This window comes from Podarcis pityusensis (genome assembly GCF_964106645.2).
Source record: "Podarcis pityusensis genome assembly, chromosome: 11".
In the NCBI taxonomy this organism is placed as follows: domain Eukaryota; kingdom Metazoa; phylum Chordata; class Lepidosauria; order Squamata; family Lacertidae; genus Podarcis; species Podarcis pityusensis.
Window position 1 is genome coordinate 62,891,848 of NC_138036.1, and position 24,524 is coordinate 62,916,371.

Genomic DNA, 24,524 nt, shown 5'->3' on the forward strand with positions numbered 1-24,524 from the left:
ATATTCCCATGTTTAATTGGTAAAGCCAGAAGCATGGCAGCTGAAATCTGTTGACGTGTGAGGGTTTGGCTGTAGTTAGTGAGGAGTAAGTTCAGGGTGCCAGGATAACACTGAAGCTGCTAGTGATTCTGTAAATATCATCCCTAATACTGAATAGTACAGTGGTACCTCAGGTTACATACGCTTCAGGTTACATATGCTTCAGGTTACACACTCCGCTAACCCAGAAATAGTGCTTCAGGTTAAGAACTTTGCTTCAGGATGAGAACAGAAATCGTGGCCCGGCGGCGCGGCGGCAGCAGGAGGCCCCATTAACTAAAGTGGTGCTTCAGGTTAAGAACAGTTTCAGATTAAGAACGGACCTCCGGAACGAATTAAGTACTTAACCTGAGGTACCACTGAATTAGGAACCAGGCAAAGGGCCTTCTCGGTAGTGGCACCCGTCCTGTAAGACGCCCTCCCATCAGATGTCAAGGAAATAAACAAATACCTGACTTTTAGAAGACATATAAAGGCAGCCCTGTTTAGGGAAGTTTTTAATGTCTGATGTGTGAATTCAACGTTGGTCTAATGGCAGCTCCTGCCTTTTCATGGTTCCAGGGCCTCACATGGTGTGCTGTCATTCTTTTGCATCTTCTCTTTCCAGATCTGTAGCCTTATGCGAGGAGGCATTGCAGAGCGAGGAGGCGTACGAGTGGGTCACCGAATCATTGAAATAAATGGGCAAAGTGTTGTAGCAACACCTCATGAAAAGATTGTTCACATTCTTTCAAATGCTGTTGGTGAGGTAGGAGCTGGCAATTTTCACTCCCCCCCTAGGCCATTTTGGCACCAAAGGAGATCACAGGTGTGGGCAGGTCAGCCCTTCCTGCTGTGTGTGGCTTTCTCAGGAAGTACATTGAATGGCCATGGATCTAGTTGTACAAACATTTACCTCTGTATGTTTTCTTTTTTCCTTCCAGCAACTTGGGGCTTATCCTCACATCAAATTGATTAGATATGTTGGGCTAAGGGGTAAGGCACTGGGCTCAGGGCTCAGGTGAGCCCTTGGCTTCCTTCCCTCAAGATCCTCCACCATTCTGGCTTACCTCACAGGAACACATGATGCCGCAATCAGCTGAATGGAAGCCAAGGGCCTTCTGCACTCCAGTCAGAGCCAAGTGGCCCTCCTTCTTACCCTACAGGTGTCAGGCATGGAGTACCTGCTCTGGTCCCTTCCAGCCAGTGAAGAAGGGGCAAGTGGCAGCAGGGGCCCAGCAGGCAAGGCGTTTGCTTCCGGGGCTCATGGTGCTTCCTAATGCTAGACCTAGGTTAACAAACCTAGTGAGCTTTTTCACTGAGAAGGCATTTCATTTGGCTCTCCCTGGCCAGCTCTCTAGTGCCATGGTCAGATCACTTCCTGGTGCAACTGGACTTCTCTGCGACCCTTCCCCTCTGCAGGGAGGTGGACCAATTTGCAAGGTCTGCCCCCCGCCACTTAATGGATACCCAAAAGGTTTCCAGAGAGTGGTAGGGGATGCTTTATCCCATGTTGATAGCCTTTCAGCTGAATCCCTGGTGGCCTGCTGGAATGTGGAGTTAACCAGGACTATCGACTGTCTGGCTCTGAAGCATCCGCTCCGATTGCATGGAGCCAAGACAGCCCATGGTTTTCCCTGGAGCTGAGGGCGATGAAACAATCGCTGAGACGGCTAGAGCACCAGTGGCAGAAAACCCGTTTTGAATCGTACTGGACACAGGTTAGAGCTCAACATCGAGCCTACCAAGTGGCGATAGCGATAGCAAAGAGGACTTTCTTCACCGCCTCTATTGCATCTGCAGAAAATAGTAGCAGGAGACTCTTTAAGGTGGTTCGCAATTTAACGGAACCACCTTTGCCATCGGGGCCTGGTAACAATTTTGCAAAGTTTTTTTGCAGATAAAGTCACTCAGATTTGGAAAGAGGTAGACTCCACTGTGAGAGCTGGGCCAGGGTGGGAGAGTACTAGAGTCCTGTCTAGTCAAGTTGCATAGGATCAATTCCAATCTGTTACCTCCCAGGATGTGGACAGGCTGTTTGGACAAGTGAAACCAACCACCTGTCTCCTTGATCCTTGCCCATCCTGGCTCATAAAAGCGAGCCGGGAAGGTCTAGGCCTGGCTTCCTCAACCTCAGCCCTACAGATGTTTTGAGACTACAATTCCCATCATCCCTGACCACTGGTCCTGCTAGCTAGGGATCTTGGGAATTGTAGGCAAAAACAATCTGGAGGGCTGAGGTTGAGGAAACCTGGTCTAGTTAATGGGCTTCGCAGGATGGTGAATGCTTCCCTCTGTGAGGGAGCCTTCCCAGACCGGCTGAAAGAGGCGGTCATTAAACAGCTTCTTAAAAAAACATCTTTAGACCCGGCCAATATGGCCAGCTATTGCCCAATCTCAAATCTTCCATTCTTGGGCAAGATGATTGAGTGGGTGGTTGCTGAACAACTCCAAGCATGCTTGGAGGATGTGGACCATTTGGATCCCTTCTAGTTGGGATTTAGGCCTCATCACGGGACTGAAACTGCCTTGGTCGCACTGGTTGATGATCTCCGGCGGGCTAGGGACAAAGGTGAGAGCTGTTTCCTAGTTCTGCTGGATCTCTCAGCGGCGTTTGATACCATCGACCATAACATCCTTCTGTACCATCTAGAGGGGCTGGTAGCTGGGGGCACTGTTATACAGTGGTTCCACTCCTTCCTCCTGGGTCATGTCCAGAAAGTGGTGTTGGGGGATGAGTGTTCAGACCCCTGGGCTCTCACTTGTGACACCACAAGCCTCAGGGTTCCGTCCTCTTGCCTCATGCCTTTTAACAACTATATAAAGCCGCTGGTGGAGATCATCAGAGGGTTTGATACCCAGCTCAACCTCTCTTCTAAATAAGAACCAATGAAGGTGGTGAAGGTCCTGTTTGAGTGTCTGGAGGCGGTTGGAGGATGGATCACGGCTAACAGATTGAGGTTGAATCCTGACAAGAGAAGTACTATTTTGGGGACAGAGGTGGGCTGGTGTGGAGGACACCCTGGTTCTGAATGGGGTAACTGTGCCCCTGAAGGACCAGGTGCACAGCCTGGGAGTCATTTTGGACTCCCAGCTGTCTATGGAGGCGCAGGTCAATTCTGTGTCCAGGGCAGCTGTCTACCAGCTCCATCCGGTACGCAGGCTGAGAGCCTACCGGCCTGCAGACTGTCTTGCCAGAGTGGTGCATGCTCTATTTATCTCCCGCTTGGACTACTGCAGTGCTCTCTACGTGGGGCTACCTTTGAAGGTGACCCAGAAACTACAACTAACCCAGAATGTGGCAGCTAGACTGGTGACTGGGAAAGGCCGCCGAGACCACATTACACTGGTCTTGAAAGACCTACATTGGCTCCCAGTACATTTCCTTCTGGTGTTTCCCTCACTGTGAGAAGTGAGGTTACAGGGAACCAGGCAGAGGGCCTTCTTGGTGGTGGCGCCCGCCCTGTGGAACGCCCTCCCACCAGATCTCAAGGAAATAAACAACTAGCTGACTTTTTGAAGATATCTGAAGGCAGCCCTGTTTAGGGAAGTTTTTAATGTTTGTTGTTTATCTTTTTTTAATCTTTTGTTGGAAGCCGCCCATAGTGGATGGCAAAACACAGCCAGATGGGCAGGGTAGAAATATTTGATAATATCCCAATTTGATAATATCCCAATTTGATAATATCCCAATTTAAAATTGCTTGAACTAGTCCCCATGCTACCATAGTGTTTTCTTTTTGTTGATGTATTAAAGATGGAAGGAGATGAAGAAATACAGATGATGCAAGTGAGGAGGAAAAAATAAATGATTATTATAAAATAAATTAATAAACATGCTTAGAGATGTGTCCTGGGTCTGAAAAGACTGAAGATAACTGTAGCACACTTGTTCCCATTTGGTTAATGTTTGCATCTGCTGATGATGTCTATATTTACTTGAACTCAGTAAGCCCCACTGAGTTCGGTGGGACTTCTAACTTAGACTACATGGATGGTGTTGCAGTCTTTGCAAAAATGTAGAAACTCAAGTATTGTACCTTAATTTAGGATACACTCTTTCTTTCCTTTCCCCTTTTGTTGAACATCTCCCTCATTCCTGAGCACAAAGGGTTGCAAGAAGTATTTCCATAAGCAGAACTCCATTCACAGGATTTTCCTTGCTTACTTTTCCTTCTCCCTTCAAACCCCACAAATCTGTACTAGAGGCATGGGAAACCCTCCACAACAGTGTGTGAAGCTGGCAAGCTGCCAAGGGAAGGAGTTCAGCTAAGCTAAAATCCCGTTCTTCCACCTCCAGTGGGAACCTCTGCTAGGTCTCAATCCCTTGCGCAGATGGAAGGAGCCCTTCGATTTTCAGAAGGCTAACTGTGAATGTTTGGAAAACGCATATATGAAACTGACGCCAGTCTTTCTTTCCTTTGTCCAGATTCATATGAAGACCATGCCAGCTGCCATGTACAGACTCTTGACCGCACAGGAACAACCGGTTTACATCTAAAGTTGTCGCCCCCAGTGTGCAGGGGAGACACTTTTCCTCGTTAGTGGAGCTTTCTTGTGCTGCATTTTTATTTCTGCAGCAACATGTCTCACTCTTGTTTCTCACCTTTTATCATTCTGTGTACAAGATGACATTTTGGGTTGCACCTTTTTACTACTAGTTTTATGTAATTCTTCACAAAACAGAAAACTAACCAAGAATTTCTTGTTCACGCACGCACGCACACACACACGCACACACACACTTGTTCCAGCTACATCATTTTATGCCTCTCTGGCTGTTAGGATAGAAAATAAAGTTAGAAAGCTCTTTTTACCAAATAGGTAAAATTCTCTTCTTTGAGTGACAGAAAGGATGCAGATTTGTTTTATCCTACATAGCTGCTCTTAGGTGTATGTTAGAAACAAGCTGACAATTTTGCCCTAAAGAAAAAGTTGTGATGTGTTTGAAAAAGGAAATGGGATGACACCTTGTCTTTCAGGTGAGCTCTGCTTTCCTAATGTAGCTCAACACCTGTCTATGAGGAGGGGGCTGCTGCTGGGTTCTGCTCATCCCATGCTGAGAATCCTCTGGGAATAAAATGTACATTGTCTAGAGATGCTGCTGCAAGTTCTTTCTCCACCACCTCACACACTCCCCAAAGTCTCCTATTTGTCATGTGCAGCATGATTTTTCTTGCAATGGCTTTTCTGTTCTGTACTTTCTAAGATTGAGTGGTCCACCAGAAACAGTGTGGGGTGTGTGGACAATACTGCTGTCAGATCTTAACTTTCTAACTTTTTTTCCATTTGTGTATGTATGAATGTGTCTGTGGGCTGATAGGCTGTCACATTTTAAAACTGTATGCTTGATATTTATGTATTTCAGCAAGTCTACATGCAGTTCCAAATGGTTTTGTTTTGAGCCAGTTTACTTCTAACATATCTTTGGTCCAAAAGTTTGTATTTAATTTTTTTTAAAAGAAAATTTCTCATTAATTTTGGACCATAGCAAAATAGTGGAAGGTATAAACTTAATTTATTTTGTAATATATATATATAAATATATATATAAATATATGTAAAGTTAATCCCATGCCTGGGATACTAAAAGGGTATGCTCACTTACTGTAGATGCTCGTGCAATGAAAGAGCATTCCAAAAGGCTTTGGTCATAATATTTAAAATCAAAGGAGTCCATAGACTGTAATATGCTCCTGTGGCACCTTAAACACTTAAAAATTTATTATGGCATGATCCTTTTTGGGGCAGAGCCCACAAAAGATTGTGTCATTCACAATACATGTGTTGCTCTTCAAGGGGTCCCAGTATTCTTTGGAGGAAAGAGAGCTGCATTTCTGGAACCTAATATTGTGTGTAGGGGGTAGGAAATCTGGAATACTACTGATAAAGTGGCAGCCCAATTTACTGTCCAGGGCAACACTGACGTATCAGGGGAAGGGGTTGGGGGTGTTTGCATGTTGCATGGATATGCACACATGTTGCAGATTCTGATGGGATTCAGTGCCCTGCATGGGTGTTATATGTGGATCCTACTTCCCACTACAGCCATGGAAGTTCTAGGAAGGAAAGGAGCTGGTTGTGTAACAGATGCTTGAGCCACAACCAAGCCCTGCGATACACACAAGTTGTTAGGGAGGCTAAGGAATGGAATGTTAATTCCCTTTCTTTATTCACAAATGAATTGTTCATGTACAGTTGCATAATATTGCCCATATACAGGGTGAGTCCTTTAAAAGAGGCCCTGTGGATACAGAGTACACATTTTCCACGGGGCCTCTTTTAAAAGACTCACTCTGTAGTAGTCTTATAGGAGATAATAAGAGAGAGAGAGAAATATTTCAACCTGGGCAAGTCTAGCAACAATATCTTCTTCACTTGGCTAGCCCCTCAGCCCACGGAAACCAAGAGGCAACTCTGCATTGGAGGGGGCAGGACTTGTGCATATTTGGCTGCATGTTTTGGCCGGCGTCAGATGCTGTTGCTTTATTGCACCACCGCAAAGTGGTGTGGACCTGGACAGCATGCTAGATAAGAAACCATTAGCAAATGTATGTAAGCAAAGTCTTTTTCCAAAAAAATTGGCCACATTTTTTCCAAAGCAAAACCAGAAGAATTATTTTCAGCTGTAGGATTTACAGCCTATTGAAGGTATTTAGCTGTGATGCAGGGGGAGTGAGGTGTAAATGAACAAAAAGTTGGAGAGGGAGAAAAAGCCGCACTGTGTCTCAAAAATGGCCTTGAAAAATGTGGATTTTGTGTATGTCATTACAGCTTTTCTACCGGGACAATGGGAAGCGTGCAAGCATTGCATTTTCACTTCTGAAATAGGGAGTTGCAGTAGAAAAGAGAACTATCAGTATCCTTTTGACTAGGCCAAATAATGATACAAAGAAATATAGGAATTGAATATCTTCAGAGTAACAACACTGCACAACTCTTTTATTAAATTAAAGGGATTCTAAGCCATGGGATCTCTAAAGATAGTAATGCTGGTATTCCAGATTAACAGCCATAGTTTGTACTTAGTCTGAGGCTACCTAGATTCAGTAAGATGTAAAGAATGGACTTTACACAACAGCACACAACCCCTAAGTTCCTTAACTAAATGCAAAAGTAGCAAATGTAGAGAACATATAAAATTAAATTATACATAGTGTTGTTCACCATTTTTTTCTACCAACTCCAACTAACCTATAGCCCTTTCTTCCCGCTTCCCACAAGGAAACACACTTTCTTCCTCCTAAGCCAGGCATACGCAAACTCGCCCTCCAGATGTTTTGGGACTACAACTCCCATCATCCCTAGCTAACGACCAGTTGTCAAGGATGATGGGAATTGTAGTCTCAAAACATCTGGAGGGCTGAGTTTGCCTATGCCTGTCCTAAGCCATTATTCATCTTATCGACACCCAATCAGGAAAATCTTGTTTCTCTATATACAGAACAGCATTTCCAGAAAATCCCTGAATGAAAAGCTGGTCTTGAAAGCCCAACCACTTAACCATGTTGACTCACAGAATAGATCTATTTCTTTTTCAGGCTTAGCCAAGAGGCATGTTTTCACAGCTGTTATTAAACATCCAAGATACTAGGATATAAATGGGACTGGAATGGATATATATATATATAAAATCAGACCATTACTGGTGGAAACTTAACCATGTCCTTAACTCGATGTCTTTCAAATTATTACATGAGAGTAAAATTATCAGTGTCCTAAACCTCTTTGGGCTTGGCCTTTATTGCTCCATCATAAGTTTCACATTGCTTTCACACACACAGGGCTATTGCACACAGGGCCTCACAGGTGCAGTGGAAGGGGGAGCCAGACATGGAGACAAACCGCTGCTGCTGCTTAGAACTGCAGAAGTTTGGGAAAGTGCTGTCACAATTACAAAAAACATTGTCAACTGTGTTCACATACAACCTGGTTCATGTGGACATTTCTCAGCACAGTTGCAGTGTTGTGCTGCTTGTACATAGGGAATCTGACTTGTGACCTGATTTCCAGCTCTAGACCTCTCAATGTTAAAGAACCATATGGACTGAAAGGTTATGTTAAAATTGATGTTTTAACAGCTTGTTAAGAAATTCTAGTAAGCATTACGTACTGTATTGGGATCAAAGGAAGAATTTATTTTATACTTCAAGTTTGCTAAACTCAGCAAGAATGATAGTTGCCTACTTGTGTACTTTATTAATTCTTCCATGTTTACAAAACAGTTGAAATTGCCTCTTGATTTACCATTTTTCTATGTGTGTGTCTGAATTGCATTATAATTTGCAATATGTTTTGGGATTTTTCAAGTACAAGCTTTTGGGGAGAGGGAGGGGAGGTCTTTGTACTTCTGGGAATAAAAAGAAATCTGTGTCTGAAGATGGCAAGCGTGTTTGTGTGTGTGTGTGTATACATAGGGACTGAGCACAGTACTAAAGAATATGAAATTTATACTACTGTTCTGTAAAGAGGGTGAATAGAAATCACTGAAATGCGTCAGGAGAAGTATAGTATTGTATTTGTAACAATATTGTTCTTGTAAACACTAAACTTGATGAGCTCTCTCTCTCTCTCTCTCTCTCTACATATAAATGTGAACCTGGAATGTTGGTACTGCACATTTACTGAATGTAATTTCTCAGACTCTTATCACAGGTTTCTGGCCCCTTTCTCTGTAATGCAGCTTGTGGGTGGGATGGGGTGGGGTGGTTATTTTTTTACTTTATTTTTAATTTTTTGGCCTCTGTTTTGTTGTGATGTATTCATGTGTGCTACATTCCTTTACTTAACAGAGTGCTAATGTCTGTAAGATTTGCAACAATAAAAAATGAAACAAACCAAAAAAGGCATTAGGTTATAGCCAAAACTTCATTAATGCTGAACTAGGAAGGTTTATTCTGATTGAACTACCTTGTTATTAATGGATTTCCATTTCTACAACCTTCCAGAACTCCATAAATATTTGTATCCATGTTGGGCAGAGAACTCTCCATGGTCATAACAACTCCCACTTTTACAAGAAGCTGCAATTAATGATTCAGCCCTTCATTTTTTTGACATAAAATAATAATGGTGAAAATCACTAGATTAACTTGCTTTGCCCTTACAAATATGCACAGAGTGAGGAAGAACATTATGAAGCATAATTTACTTTTAACATCTAAAGAGATGAGTGTAATTGTACTTTGAAATAGTTGAAATAGTTATGTCTCACAAACAACTTAAAAGGAGTGCTTTACATAAGATTAAGAAATTTATTATTTCTACCCTGCCCATCTGGCTGGGTTTCCCCAGGCACTCTTGGAGGCTTCCAACAAAAGATTAAAATACAATATTCCTTCAGATATTAAAAGCTTCACTAAACAAGAGCTGCCTTCAGATGTCTTCTAAAAGTTTGGTGGTTTTTTTGTTTGACATCTGGTGGGAGGGCCTTCCACAGGGCAGGCACCATTACCGAGAAGGCCCTCTGTCTGGTTCCCTGTAAATTCACTTCTTGCAGTGAAGGAACCACCAGAAAGCCCTCGGCGCTGCACCTCAGTGTCTGGGCTGAACGATGGGGGTGGAGACGCTCCTTCAGGTATACTGGGCTTTCAAGGTTAGCACCAACACTTTGAATTGTGCTCAGGAACGTACTGGGAGCCAATGTAGGTCTTTCAAGACCAGTGTAATGTGGTCTCGGCAGCCGCTCCCAGTCACCAGTCTAGCTGTAGCATTCTGGATTAGTTGTAGTTTCTGGGTCACCTTCAAAGGTAGCCCCACATAGAGCGCATTGCAGTAGTCCAAGCGGGAGATAACTAGAGCATGCACCACTCTGGCAAGACAGTCTACGGGCAGGTAGGATCTCAGCCTGCATACCAGATGGAGCTGGTAGACAGCCACCCTGGATACAGAATTGACCTGAGCCTCCATGGACAGCTGGGAGCCCAAAATGACTCCCAGGCTGCACTCCTGATACTTCAGGGGCACAGTTACCCTATTCAGGACCAGGGAGTCCTCCACACCAGCCCGCCTCAATCTGTTAGCCGCCATCCATCCTCCAACCGCCTACAGACATTCACACAGGACCTTCACTGGTTGATTTGAAAGAGAGGTAGAGCTGGGTAGCATCCGCATACTGACCCAGCCCAACCCCCCCCCCCGATGATCTCTCTCAGCGGCTTCATGTAGATGTTGAAAAGCATGGGGAGAGGACGGAACCCAGAGGCACCCCACAAGTTTGGGGTCTGAACACTCATTCCCCACACCACTTTCTGAACATGGCCCAGGAGGAAGGAGCGGAACCACTGTATGACAGTGCCCCAAGCTCCAAGCCCCTCTAGGCGGTCCAGAAGGATGTTATGGTCAATGGTTTCAAATGCCGCTGAGAGATCCAGCAGAACTAGGAAACTGCTCTCACCTTTGTCTCTAGCCTGCCGAAGATCATTGACCAGCGTGACCAAGGCAGTTTCAGTCCCATGATGAGGTCTGAATCCTGACTGGAAGGGATCTAAATGGTCCACATCCTCCAAGCATGCTTGAAGTTGTTCAGCAACCACCCGCTCAATCACCTTGCCCAAGAATGGAAGATTTGAGACTGGGCGATAGTTGGCCATATTGGCCTGGTCTAAATATGTTTTTTTAGAAGCGGTTTAATAACCGCCTCTTTCAGCGGGTCTGGGAAAGCTCCCTCACGGAGGGAAGCATTCATCACTGCAAGGAGCCCAGCACTTCCCGGCTCACTTTTATGAGCCAGGATGGGCAATGATGAAGGAGACAGGTGGTTGGTTTCACTCGTCCAAGCAGCCTATCCACATTCTCAGAGGTAACAGATTGAAATTGATTCCACGCAACCAGACTAGACAGGACTCTAGCACTCTCCCGCCCCGGCCCTGCTCCCACAGTGGAGTCTTTCTGCATCTGAACGACTTTATCTGCAAAAAACTTCGCAAAATAGTTGCAGGAGATCATGTGACCCGTACCGGGGCCCAATGGTTCCTTTAAATTGCGAACCACCTGAGTCTCCTGCTGCTGTTTTCTGCAGATGCAATAGAGGCGGTGAAGGTCTTCTTCGCCGTTGCTATCATCACTTGGTAGGCTCGACGTTGACCTCTATCCCGTGTCTGGTCCAATTCAAAATGGGTTTTCTGCCACTGGTGCTCTAGCCGTCTCAGCGATTGTTTCATCGCCCTCAGCTCCAGGGAAAACCATGGGCTGTCTTGGCTCCATGCAATCGGAGCGGATGCTTCAGAGCCAGACAGTCGATAGTCCTGGTTAACTCCACATTCCAGCAGGCCACCAGGGATTCAGCTGAAAGGCTATCAACATGGGATAAAGCATCCCCTACCACTCTCTGGAAACCTTTTGGGTATCCATTAAGTGGCGGGGGGCAGACCTTGCAAATTGGTCCACCTCCCTGCAGAGGGGAAGGGTCGCAGAGAAGTCCAGTTGCACCAGGAAGTGATCTGACCATGGCACTAGAGAGCTGGCCAGGGAGAGCCAAATGAAATGCCTTCTCAGTGAAAAAGCTCACTAGGTTTGTTGACCTAGGTCTAGCATTAGGAAGCACCATGAGCCCCGGAAGCAAACGTTGCTATAGTCACTTGGTAGGCTCAACGTTGACCTCTATCCTGTGTCCGGTCCAATTCAGAATGAGTTTTCCGCCACTGGCACTCTAGCTGTCTCAGTGATTGTTTCATTGCCCTCAGCTCCGGGGAAAACCACGGGGCTGTCTGGGCTCCATGCAATCGGAGAGGGCACTTCAGAGCCAGACACTCAATAACCCTGGTTAACTCCGCATTCCAGCGGGCCACCAGGGAACCAGTTGAAAGGCCATCAACATGGGATAAAGCATCCCCTACCACTCTCTGGAAACCATTTGGATCCATTAAGTGGCAGGGGGGCAGATGATCTGAATTGGTCCTACCTCCCTGCAGAAGGGAAAGGTCGCAGAGAAGTCCAGTTGCACCAGGAAGTGATCTGAGCATGGCACTTCTTTAGTTTTGCTTTTACAAAGTGTCAGATCACCAACATCCAACACCAGGTCTAAGGCATGTCCGCGAGTATGAGTTGGGCCCATGTCCATGGGACAGCCCCATGGAGGCCATGCTTTCCACGAAGTCCCGAGCAGCCCCTTGTAAGGTTGTGTCGGCGTGGATGTTAAAATCCCCCAGGATAACCAAACTGTCTCCAGGAGAACATTTGCCGTGACTGCTGGAATTACGATACTAAATGTATACTTATGTTTAAGATTTGAGCTTGTTGCACACTTAGCTACATCATCTGAATAGGCCATTTAGTTTATGTTTATGTGCAATCCCACACTGATTTTATGTTTCCATAGAACCATTTTTGGGCATGTTCTAGAGCTGTAGCCGAGGTCCTGGCTCTCTCATGGGGCAGGGCAAATGCTTGTCCACTGTTTTCTTTTGTCATGGAACTTTTTCACCTACCATCCTTTCACTTTTATTTTTTATTAGTTTGGAGGGAAATGTGCATTATTTAGCAGTGATATAAGAGCCAGCAATAACAGTATTCTACTACTGGGGGCAAGGGAAGCACTGCTGCTATCTCTTAACTAGATTATAGGAACCCAGTCTTAGTCTACCGGACACCCATGAGAAGTGAGAAAAACCTTGGAAGCTGATGACGTCTCCAGGAGCTCCATTTTCCAAACAGAACCCCACTCCAAGACCTAGCAATAGCAGTAATTCTCAATGCATTGCCAGCTCTCCTGCATTCACATTCACTTTCCAAACAATCAAAGGGAGCTACAAGTGCTGTTTGGTTCTACTACTGACACTGGTGCAAGACCTGCTTACAAGGCTGTGGTTCCTCAATGATCCTTGAAGAACCCATTACTATCCTTCAGTGACGTCGTGTATGAGTGAATAGAGTTGGTTTTTATGCCTAATAACATTAAACTATGCATACCGTATTTTTCGCTCTATTGGACGCACCGGACCATAGGAGGGGGGAAATAGGGGGGGGTTCTTGTTCTCCCCCTCAAAAACAAGGTGCGTTCAAGAGCAGGCCTTGCCACTGCCCCCCGAGCTTGTGAGGCTGGCGGTGGGGGGAAAGCGCTGCTTTCGCCCACCGCCAGCCTCAAAGAACCCTGAAGTCTTTGGAGCACAGCTGCACTCCAAAGGCTTGAGGGCTTCGGGGACATCCTTTGTAGCCTCCGCAGGGCGGCAGGGTGCCTTCACCCCGCCACCCTGCGGAGGCTTTGCGCAGCCGTCCCGAAGCTGGAACAGCGAGACGGAGGGCTGTGCAGTGCCCCGCCTCGCTGTTTTGGCTTCGGGGGCAGCAGGCTGCTATCCGCAAGCCTTATATATATAAATTTTTATTGATTTTACAGAATTTTTAAAACAATACAAACATATAAAGAGACATACAAACACGTATAATTTCATAACCTTATTCTCATAAACCTTGTTTCTCAGACTCCCCCGTACCTCTCCTTTCTGCATCCCAATGTCCAAATTTTTTCAGCAACTTCTAGTGATTCTGTCAAGAATATGTCTTACTAATCTTTCCTCCAATCTATTCTTATATCGCTGAAGCCCTTTCATTCTCAAAGCCTTGACATTTTAACATTCATCAAGTTTATAATAGTCCTTAAGATAAATTTTAAATTTCTTCCAATCTTCTTCCGTCGTCTCCTTCCCCTGGTCGCGGATTCTGCCAGTCATCTCAGCCAGTGTCATATAGTCCATCACTTTCATCTGCCATTCTTCCAGAGTGGGTAGCTCTTGTGTCTTCCAATACTTTGCGATGAGGATTCTTGCTGCTGTAGTAGCATACATAAAAAAAATTCTATCTTTCTTTAACACCAATTGGCCAACAATGCCCAAGAGGAAGGCCTCTGGTTTCTTAGGAAAGGTACATTTAAGTACCTTTTTCATTTCATTATATATCATTTCCCAGAAGGCCTTAATCTTTGGGCACGTCCACCAAAGGTGATAAAAGGTACTGTCAGGGCTGCCTCAAGTCTCAGCTCACAAAAGACCAACGCCTTTCTTTTCTTATATACAAACGTGTTTATTGCAGTTCATTGTTTGCTTCAGATCCGAGGCGCGCAGCCCTACGTCTGCTAGGCTTAGACCGCTGAAGTCCCTTCTGAATCTGTCCCCGCCCTGCACCAGTTTAAGAGGCTTGCGCTGCTCCACCTCTTTCTCTCTTTCCTTTTCCGCAGGGTCTTTCTGCCCGCTGGGGTTTCGCCCCTCCTGGATTCCTCCGACGCGGAATCAGACTGCTCTTGCCCCCTCCTGCGGGCTTTGGGACCTGGCCCCTCCTCCGGGCTCCCTGTACTTCCGCGCGCCTCTACATTTGAACTTGGCGCGCGCCCCCAACCTCTAACTTTCCTTTTGACAGCTACGCTACTCCCTTCACTACTCCCCTCCCCTTCCGGGAGGGTGGCTTGCTCCGACCTCCCTCCTTTCTCTACTGCCGGAGCCGCCTCCCCTGATACACTGGAACCTCCACCCCCTTCGCTGCACTCTGGCGGGCAGGCTGGTCCTGACGCCCAGCTGCCACTTTGGGATCCCCCGCTGGCCCCCTGCTCCTGACAAGTCCCCCCTGGGGCTCCCCTGGCCTTGACCACCGGCGCCCCCTTCTGGGAATCCTCTGATTCGCTGGAAAGACTCATGGAATCTCTAGAGTCATTGTCATCCTCTTCCTCGCTGTCCTGGGATTCATCCCCATCGCTCTCCATCTCCTGCCTACCCTGTGCCTCTGTCCCTGAACCCCTGACAGGTACCTTCAGATTCTTTACATTTCCAACACTTATTGTCAGGCAAATGATAAATCTTTGCTAGCTTGACTGGGGTCATGTACCACCTATAGATCATTTTCATAATATTTTCCTTTAAGGCATTACATGCCGTAAATTTTATCCCGGTGTTCCACAACCATTCCCAGTCAGCAAACATAATGTTATGACCAATGTCCTGTGCCCACTTAATCATAGCTGATTTAACTGTTTCATCTTGTGTGTTCCACTTCAGCAACAAGTTGTACATTCTTGATAAAATCTTAGTATTGGGTTCTAACAATTCAGTTTCTAATTTTGATTTCTCCACCTGGAAGCCAATTTTCCTGTCTTGTTTATACATCTCCATTATTTGATAATAATGGAGCCAGTCTCGTACTTTAGGTTTCAATTTCTCATGACTCTGTAACTTCAATTTATCTCCTTCTTGTTCCAAAATTTCCCGATACTTTGGCCATTCGGCCTCCATATTGAGCTTTTTGAATGCCTTAGCCTCCAAGGGTGACAACCATCTAGGGGTTTTATTTTCCAACAAATCTTTATATCTTGTCCAAACATTAAACAATGCTTTTCTGACAATATGATTTTTAAAGGCCCTATGCACCTTGATTTTATCATACCATAAATATGCATGCCAACCAAATGTATTATTAAAACCTTCCAAGTCCAAAATGTCTGTATTCTCGAGGAGCATCCACTCTTTCAGCCAGCAAAACGCTGCTGCTTCATAATACAATTTTAAATCCGGCAGGGCAAATCCCCCTCTTTCTTTAGCATCTGTCAGTATTTTAAATTTAATTCTGGGCTTTTTGCCCTGCCAGACAAATTTCGAAATGTCTTTCTGCCACCTCTTGAAACCGTCCATCTTGTCAAGGATTTGCAAAGTTTGAAACAGAAATAACATTCTCGGCAATACATTCATCTTAATAACTGCAATTCGGCCTAACATTGACAATTTCAACTTTGACCATATCTCTAGATCTTTTTTAATTTCTAACCAACATTTTTCATAATTATCTTTATACAAATTCAGATTTTTAGATGTCAAATAAACCCCAAGGTATTTCACCTTCTTAACCACAGTCAAACCTGTTTCATTCTGGAATTTCTCCCTCTCCATAACTGTTAAATTTTTTTCCAACACTTTAGTCTTTTGTTTATTCAATTTGAACCCAGCCACCTGGCCAAATTCTTGAATTATTTCCAACACCCTTTTTGTACTAGTATCTGGCTCTTGTAAAGTAAGTACCAAGTCATCTGCGAAAGCTCTTAACTTATAGTGTTTTGCCCCGACCTGTACACCTTTAACTTGCTGGTCATCTCTAATCATATTTAGCAAAACCTCCAGGACTGATATAAAAAGCAATGGGGAAATTGGGCACCCTTGTCGTGTCCCTTTTTCTATCTTAAATTCTTCAGTTACTACATTATTTACAATCAGCTTGGCTTTTTGCTATCCGCAAGCCTTGGCAGCCCAGCAGGAACTCCCGCTGGGCTCCGCAGGCTTGCGGAGAGCTGCCCAAAGCCCGGGGTGCACAGGGCCATGCTCCCCGGGCTTTGGGCTGCAGGCAGCTGTCTACAAGCCTTTGGAGCCAGGTGGGAACTCCCGCCGGGCTCCAAAGGCTTGTGGATAGCTGCCCAAAGCCCCAGGTGCGCAGCGCTGCGCTCCCAGGGATTCGGGCAGCTGCCTGCTATCCGCAAGCCTGCGGAGCCTGGCGGGAACTCCTGCCGGGCTCCACAGGCTTGCAGAGAGCTGCCCGAAGCCTGGGATGCACAGGGCCGTGCTCCCCGGGCTTCGGGCTGCAGGCAGCTGTCTGCAAGCCTGCGGATAGCTTCCTGAAGCCTGGAATGCGAGAGGGGTCGGTGCGCACCGACCCCTCTCACTCTCCAGGCTTCAGCGAAAGCCTGCATTTGCTCCATAGGACGCACACACTTTTCCCCTTCATTTTTGGAGGGGAAAAAGTGCGTCCTATAGAGGGAAAAATACGGTATATTGTTCAACCAAGGGTAGTGAAAACACTCAGAGGTGCAGTCCTTCCTTACTAGAGCGGCTTGTACGTTCACCTTAGCCTTTTTCCTGAATGGGACAGCAATGTACGCTCTTCTGAGGGCTCTCCTTATCTCCTTAACACTTTCAGGTAGCATGTTCAAAAAATTAAAGCCAGGTTCATTCAATGGCTGAGAGGCCCATTGTAAACTCTTTATATTAATTTTGTTTTTACTCTTAACACAGTACATGTGGACAACATTGGTGTTTTCCATTGCATATTTATCCAGCTGAATAGTTGTGATTGAGGGTGTGATTCATCTGCTAATGAGTGTATAGCACCAATTGATCTCCAGAGAAGGGTGGAGGAGAGCGAACACTTTTAGTTTGACATCAATTCCAATGGCTAACTCTATCACATATTTCCTTGGAGACCAAACACAAGCAATTAACTGCAGATCGCAAGTGAAACCACAGCTACTGGAGGCATAAAGCCCTTCTACAGAAGTTTAAGTAGAATGAATCAGTTGCTTCCAAACATCTTCGAACACATGCTCTTATTTCTTCCCAACACCCAATAAAAGTGCTTCTCATATATACAAATTGCACCTGAATATACTTGATTTAAAGACAGCTTCAAATTGGAACATTCTGAGGTTTTCCTAGAAGCAACCTCTTCCAACAGTGTCCTCAAGTATTGTTTCCAAAAGCAGCACTAAGTATGAAATACAGATTAACTTGTTTTTTCACAGAGTGGTTTTCTGGTCTGTTCATTGCATCTGATAAAAGTACTCATAGCTATTAGTTCAGAGCACTGTTTCGCGTACAACTCCAATGAGACTATGTGGCCGTTCAGGCTCTGACCTCTGTGTTCTCTCCAGCCGCCGGGTTTCTGCTGTAGTAAAAGTACTCACATCCCCACAGCTCTCCAAGTGCAGGAGTCCCGGGTGCCTTCTAAAAGGCAGCGTATATGCCTTTGATGCAGATGAACACGCAGGGATCATTACCTTCACAAAAAAGGGGGGGGAGTACAGTTTTGTTTACCTTATAACACCTTCTATTCACATTTTTATATCAAGGGAGGAAAACAGTTACTTCTCATTATGAAAATCCCAACAATCTTAAAACACTAAAATGGGCCATTCAGTATGTTGAAAAACAGTCAAGTCACATGTGAATTTGAGCCTGTACATAACTTTCTTTATTTGGAATGCTACCTAAAAAGACTCTAATTTAGTCTTTTATTGATGGGTCTATAGCACTTACTCCTAACGATAGCAAAACTATTCAGTAATCCAGACAAATGAGTTGCATCTACTTTGCTTTTTAAAAAGATTTCTTTTTTTTTAGGATAAAAGCAACAAGAGGCCTATGGCAAACAGGCTGGTTTCAAAACTTGAGCCATTTCCACTCCTTTCCTAGTTCAGTATGGAATTGGACAAGCAGGAAATAATCTCGTATTTGATAGTAACCTAGCAAACCAAAGCAGATATATTAAGAGACGATCCATTCCCCCAGCACATACTCTTCTTCCCCTGTTTGTGGTGTTATTGTGGTGTATCTAAGACTTATCCACCTCCCAGCTCCAGACTTTAAAGGGCTGCAGATAATCGAAGGGGCTGGTCCATATTTTTATGTTTTGCTAAATGAGTTTGGAGGCTTCATTCACAAGTATCATAGTCCTTTTGGTTATTTTCCAAGTGAGTAAAATATTATTCCATACTTGTCAGTAGTACATCAGTATATAATGAGTTTTTTTCCTGCATTAACATGATCACTACCTCCACATGAAGTTAGCATATGTTTATCCTTCTTGCTGTTTCACTCTGCCATAGGGATGAATTTTATAAATTTTATAAATTTAGAAGTGAAAAGTTAATAAATAAAAAATATTGACACAGATTCACCACTTATTATCACTAGCTCCAGGCTTGGAGAAATGTGAAGAGAATTGTGACTAGATTTTTCCATCACCACATTCAGTACCTAGCATAAAAAGAATCCTAAACTGTTTGATTCTGACTGAACTATTATTTTTCCTTTCAAAAACCAAGTTGACACAGGCCAGCAAGACTTCCAAAACTGCAGCTACAAAATGAATCTGCATCCTGAAAGCCAGATATGTCAATTGCAGTGAAGGAACATAGGAGTTCAGCTGCAATAATCAATTACCTGCTCAAGGAAGCTGGCACTGTGGATGGCTTCCTCCATGTGCTCCTCATCTGATTTTAAAACACATTTTATGTCTTCCACTAGTTCATGTATGTCAGGGGTCATGGTGCAGGATGACTGCTCTAGAAACCTTGCCACGAGCAGTTTAGTATCCATGTAGGATTTGTAGTCTATCAAAGACCGAGGCCGTGAGCGCAAGGCCTTTGCTCTCAGACTCTTTCGCAAAGTGACAGTAGCTAGTTCTGGTTTTAATTCTGTTTGGGTAGCAGCTTCACAACTCAGCACTGGACCTGAAAAGAAAAAGGAAATGCTTCTGGGTAGCATATACATAGGCTTGCATCCAGCACTTCGAATTGTGCACAGCAGAGCATGTGATGTTTGCCAAACCCTCCTACCTCCCAAAAGAATAAGGCAGATCAGCTGTCTTTAGCTATAAAAAAGGGAACCTGATAATCATAGGTCTTACAAAAGTGTAGAGTCAATCAGTATTAAGGATATATATATTTCAGAGAAGTATATGTTTTTATTATGACTTACTATGGTCATCCACACTCAACCATACTACTTGCAACTTGCACAATATTGCCTTTGATTGCATGATAGCAGTCTTGACTGCTTACTAGATGCAGAAAACTTAGTTGGCGTGAAATTTAATGGTGGCTTCAAATAATTCTAAATATTAGTATTGTATAGAATAGGCATACAACAGACTGGAACAGATGCTTAAGAAGTTATTAGTATTTTCTAGCTCTGTTCCAGAAACTTGATCTGGCTTTGGCCCCAAAAGACGTCAGTTCAAATCCTGTATTTGCCAAAAATTCATTGGATGGGCTTTAACTCTGCCACTAGACCGGCAACTCATAACCAGAAAATAAGATGGTAAAACTGTTTGTGATAGTACTACTATAAGGCGACCCCTATTTTTTTGAACCCAAAATTAAGAAATCAGTATTTTAAACATCAAACAGAACAACTTTGAGCTTTTTGGGGGGAGGTCACCCCAAGTTGTTTTTCGAGGGAAGTTGCCTTAAGTTCCTGAGCTTTTTTTTTTTTTTTTTTTTTTTTTTTGCAGCAGTTGGCCCAACTTAGGGTTGCCATATTTCAAGAACCAGAACCCAAGCCCTGTGCATTTACCATCTATGTATAAGATGACCCCCATTTTTGGACTAAACAAATTTAGCAAACAGCAGTGTCAGACACAGAAAACTACAGTATCTGAATGGTAAAGTGCAAATACAGGCCTAACACTTCATCTACTATTTGTAGTAGTATGCAAAATGACATCCCTGAAGATGTATTTTACAAAATTGTTGCTAGGATTAAGAAACTACTAAGGAATACACACTAACAAGACAGACAGACAGACACACAATTTTTACATTAGTTAACTTGCTCCTCCAAGGCATCAGTCCAATTACAGATCAAAAAGTCTTAAATGCAAATACAGTGGTACCTTGGGCTAAGTACTTAATGCGTTCCGGAGGTCCGTTCTTAACCTGAAACTGTTCTTAACCTGAAGCACCACTTTAGCTAATGGGGCCTCCTGCTGCCGCCGCGCTGCCAGAGCACGATTTCTGTTCTCATCCTGAAGCAAAGTTCTTAACCTGAAGCACTATTTCTGGGTTAGCGGAGTGTGTAACCTGAAGCATATGTAACCTGAAGCATATGTAAGCTAAGGTACCACTGCAGACCTCTTTTATTTTGCAGCCTGAAATGGCTGCTTACCTGGCTCTTGGGTGGGCAGCAGTTGCGGCCTAGCACGGCTTCCCCTCTTCCACCCGGGGGACAAAAAGCCTATTTGTCATGACTGGCAACTGGGACCTCCTTTGCCACTGTGGATGGCAGGATAACCTGCTAACACCAAAATCTGAACTGCCCAATTGGGCAAAAACAGGGTCAGAGTCTAGGTCTTCACTCCCGTCCACTGGCTGAAAATAAAAGTGAGTGGGTCCACAACTGAAAGCTATAGTAAATTTCCTTAGGGGAAAACCCCAGTCACCTCTTGGTGGAAATCCATGCATCACAGGATCACTTTTTGATCGTTTCCTGAGAGGCTTGAGGACTGTCTTGGAGGTTCCTGCAGGGACTAAACTGGCATCCGGATGCAAGGTGGTCTCTCTAGTTATAGAATTACGTTCTTCACCACCTACTGCAAAAACAAAGTAACAACTCAGAAGGGAAAAGAAAATCAGTTAGAATACACTTGCATGTAATGAAGTCTGTAGAAAAAAAGATCCTCGGGACATGTATTAATATTTATTTCAAACAGATTTCTATGACTATTTCTAAATCAAATATTGGCTCCCAAGCAATTATTTTTTTAAAAAAACTATGTACTACTCACACTAAGTTATTTGTAAAAGAGAAAAAATACTCCTTGTCACAGGTAGCACCAACAGGGCATTCTAGAGCAACATCCAAAAACATTTTTACTGTGTGTGTGTCACATCTGGCAAAATTATGTTCACATTACTCAAGGAACCAAAGTTTAAGCAAAACATCTTAGAAATGTTAGGGCATTATTCAGTCATTTCATGAAGCAGCTGGTACCATAGGTGACAACGTTCACATCTACAGAACAAAAGGCTTCCAAAGCCCTACTAGATATATTCTTATCATGGTGAGCTGGTTCCCTATCCTCACCCTCTACCCCACCCCCCCATCCAACAGCAAGCGTCCTCCTACCATTGCAGGTTTCTTGGGATGGACCCTCCACATGGTCTGAGTAGACCACAGGAGACTTCTATAGGCTGAATGACCTGCCAGGTAACACAGGGCTACATCTCAGTCCTGTGCACAAAGGCCCACTTAATCTGGGATGTCTGAATCTGACATCACCCAAGTTGAACAGCTGGGTCCATAGAAAAAGGAGTTAATTCAGAAACACCAAATAACAACAATTAAAAATTAGGAGTACCATCTCAAATCTGTCAAACACAAAGAAGCAAACATTGTGGACAAAAAGAAAAGGCCAAGTTCATTCCTTCAGTAATACAGTGGAACCTTGGTTTTCAAATGTAATCTGTTCCAGAAGACTCTTTGACTTCTGAAACTTTCAAAAACTGAGGACCAAAGGGTGGTTGGCAAAATGCATTGAAAAAGTGGAGAAACAAAGTGGAAGCTGTTCAAGCTCCGAGGCACATTCAAAAACGGAAGCAATTACTTCTGGGTTTTCGGCTTTCAGGTTCCGAATTGTTCGGCTTCTGAGAAGCTCAAAAACCAAGGTTCAACTGTAATACAAAAATGATATAAGGCCCCATTCTTGCTGAAATATTTACAGATATAAAGGATCATGGCCTGATACATGGAACTTGGAAAAGCACACACATCATAGTGCTACCAAAACCAAATAAAGACTTGGAGTCGGTTGAGTCCTTCAAAATTTGGAAAAGCTTAATTTTGGTCCAATGATCCGAGAGATTAGACAAAAATTGAAAACTTGGAGCAAGGGTTCGCTGTCATGGTTGGGCCAAATCGCCACTATAAAAATGATGGTGCCTCTTCAGATTCTTACCAATAACCATAAAAGACAAAAAATTACAAAATTGGCAAAACATGCTTCTAAAATTTATACACCAGAATAAAAGGCCAAGGTTACCATATAAAGCATTATATAAACCAGCCAAAGGAGGTGGCAGTACCTAATACCATGTATGCAGCTGCCCATCTACATAGCATTTTTCTGGTAATTCAAGGATCTCAACAAATAGCTTGGCTAAATATGAAAAACCCAAATGAACAGAATTCAGTAAGAGGGGTCCCATTTTGGCAAATTAATAAAAAAAAATTACTGAGCTAGAAAACCCCTCTTTATTATCTAATCTAAAAGTGTGGAAGAAATGGTTCCCAAGGATGGCCTCTCAGCTTTCTCCTGTAATACCATTGGCATTTCACCCTACTTTCTATAATAGAGACAGAACATTCCCCTTTGAAAAATGGGAAATTGTGGGCCTGTTTTGGCTTAAAGACTTTTACAAAGAAAACACCCCTTTGTCTGGATTAATACTACAAGAAATGGTTCAAAACTTTTCCCACAATTGGATGGTAATCCATCAAGTCATCCATTTTATAAGTAGCACAGAAATCTGCAAACAAGGGACGAAGTCACTAACTACATTTGAAAATATTTTATATACCAGAGACCCTAGAGGTAATGGTCTAATTGCTTTAATCTATAAAGTGATTGTAAATTTTTCAACCTCAAAGCCCTCCATGTTGAAGACTAGATGGGAAAGAGACTTGGGAGAAGGGATTGATGATGGATTGTGGGAAGGAATGTGGCAAAAAGCCCTTTCGAGCTATTTCTGCCCGAATAAGAGAAAACACCTTAAAGCTAACCCACAGATGGTACTTGCATTCCACATTGCTGAGCAAAATAGACAAAAATATTTCTCCGCAATGTTGGAGAAATTGTGGGAATGAAGGAAGATTTATACACATGTGGTGGAAATGCCCATTGATTAAAAACTTCTGGTTAAAAATATTTCAGGAAATGGAACAAATTACATCTTAATCAATCAATTTAGATCCCAAAATAGCATTGCTTTCTATATTTGCAGATGAAGCACAAAATCTTAGAGACAAAGACTTAATTGTGCATCTTATAACTGCAGCACGTCTTGCTGTTGCTAGACACTGGAGGACATTAAACGTGAACCTATATGAAGTTTGGTATGCTTATGTCTGGGAATTAATTTTGATGGAAAAGTTAACAGAAAGGGTATGTGAAAGAAAACGTGAGAAACTACATAACTTTTACATAACATGGTCCTCCTTTATTACATATGCATCAAAGAAAGAACATGCATTTAAACCACCTAAGACACATGGAAGCATGTGGAATGATATTTTTTAAACCAGCAACTGTAGAAATAATTTTTTATTTGATTATATTACTAATGTAATTACCTGGACGTAGTTGGGGCTGGTTTTTTTGGGGGGTGGTGTTAGGGGAAAACTGTATTTGATTGCTTGTATTTGATTATATGTTGTTCTTATATTCAACTAATAAAATATTCAAATAAATAAATAAATGATATAATTAGCTTTGGAAACAAATGTTTTGGGTACATGTGTGATCATCTTGGCCCAGTTCCTAGTGAAATGAAAATAAGTTAGATGATGATAATTTTATTTCTACCCTGCCCATCTGGGTGTAGACAAAAGCTTGCTGAACCACAGACTCAACTCAATTCAATTCAAGATCAGCTTGAATTGCTAAAACCATCTGCTAATCTCTTTAGCTGCTGCCTACAAAGGACAAATCAACAGGAGAACTGCAAAGATGGGGTGAGTGGCAGACAAAGTCTTGTTCAGGGGTCAAGAGCTAGTTGGCTAGCACAGGAACTGTGATGGCTCCTCCCATGAAAAAGCCATGTTTCAGGATTTCTGCCAGAGATGCACAAAGTTAGCATCATCCAGCTGCTCTGCAGTTAGACAACCAATACCGTTCTTTGCCACCAACATTTCTAAAAGCATTATATTAACAGAAATCTACCATAAGTCAGCTTGAATCTGTTTGTCCTCATCCATCTAGTGATACAAAGCCATAAACTTTATTCTATCAGGGTTCCTGAATTCAACATTTCCCTGATAGAATAT

At 43.5% G+C, this 24,524-nt stretch overlaps 2 protein-coding genes across 12 annotated transcripts in view; one reads left to right on the forward strand and one right to left on the reverse strand.

The window, feature by feature from the left end:
- Positions 1-8,863, forward strand: part of APBA1 (amyloid beta precursor protein binding family A member 1) — a 101,572-nt gene extending 92,709 nt beyond the window's left edge. For all 10 annotated transcript variants that reach the window (XM_080972525.1, XM_080972526.1, XM_080972524.1 and 7 more), the window contains 2 exons: positions 647-787; positions 4,448-8,863. In XM_080972525.1, coding sequence (XP_080828651.1) covers positions 647-787; positions 4,448-4,519 — 213 coding nt within the window. In that variant the 3' untranslated portion in view covers positions 4,520-8,863. The remainder of the gene's footprint in view (positions 1-646; positions 788-4,447) is intronic.
- An 8,067-nt stretch (positions 8,864-16,930) lies between these two features.
- The window catches only part of ENTREP1 (endosomal transmembrane epsin interactor 1), a 29,513-nt gene continuing 21,919 nt past the window's right edge, over positions 16,931-24,524 (reverse strand). For both annotated transcript variants that reach the window (XM_080972757.1, XM_080972756.1), the window contains exons 9-11: positions 20,923-21,072; positions 18,924-19,213; positions 16,931-17,758 (exon numbers count right to left, since the gene is read on the reverse strand). In XM_080972757.1, the coding sequence (XP_080828883.1) occupies positions 17,558-17,758; positions 18,924-19,213; positions 20,923-21,072 (641 nt within the window). In that variant the 3' untranslated portion in view covers positions 16,931-17,557. The remainder of the gene's footprint in view (positions 17,759-18,923; positions 19,214-20,922; positions 21,073-24,524) is intronic.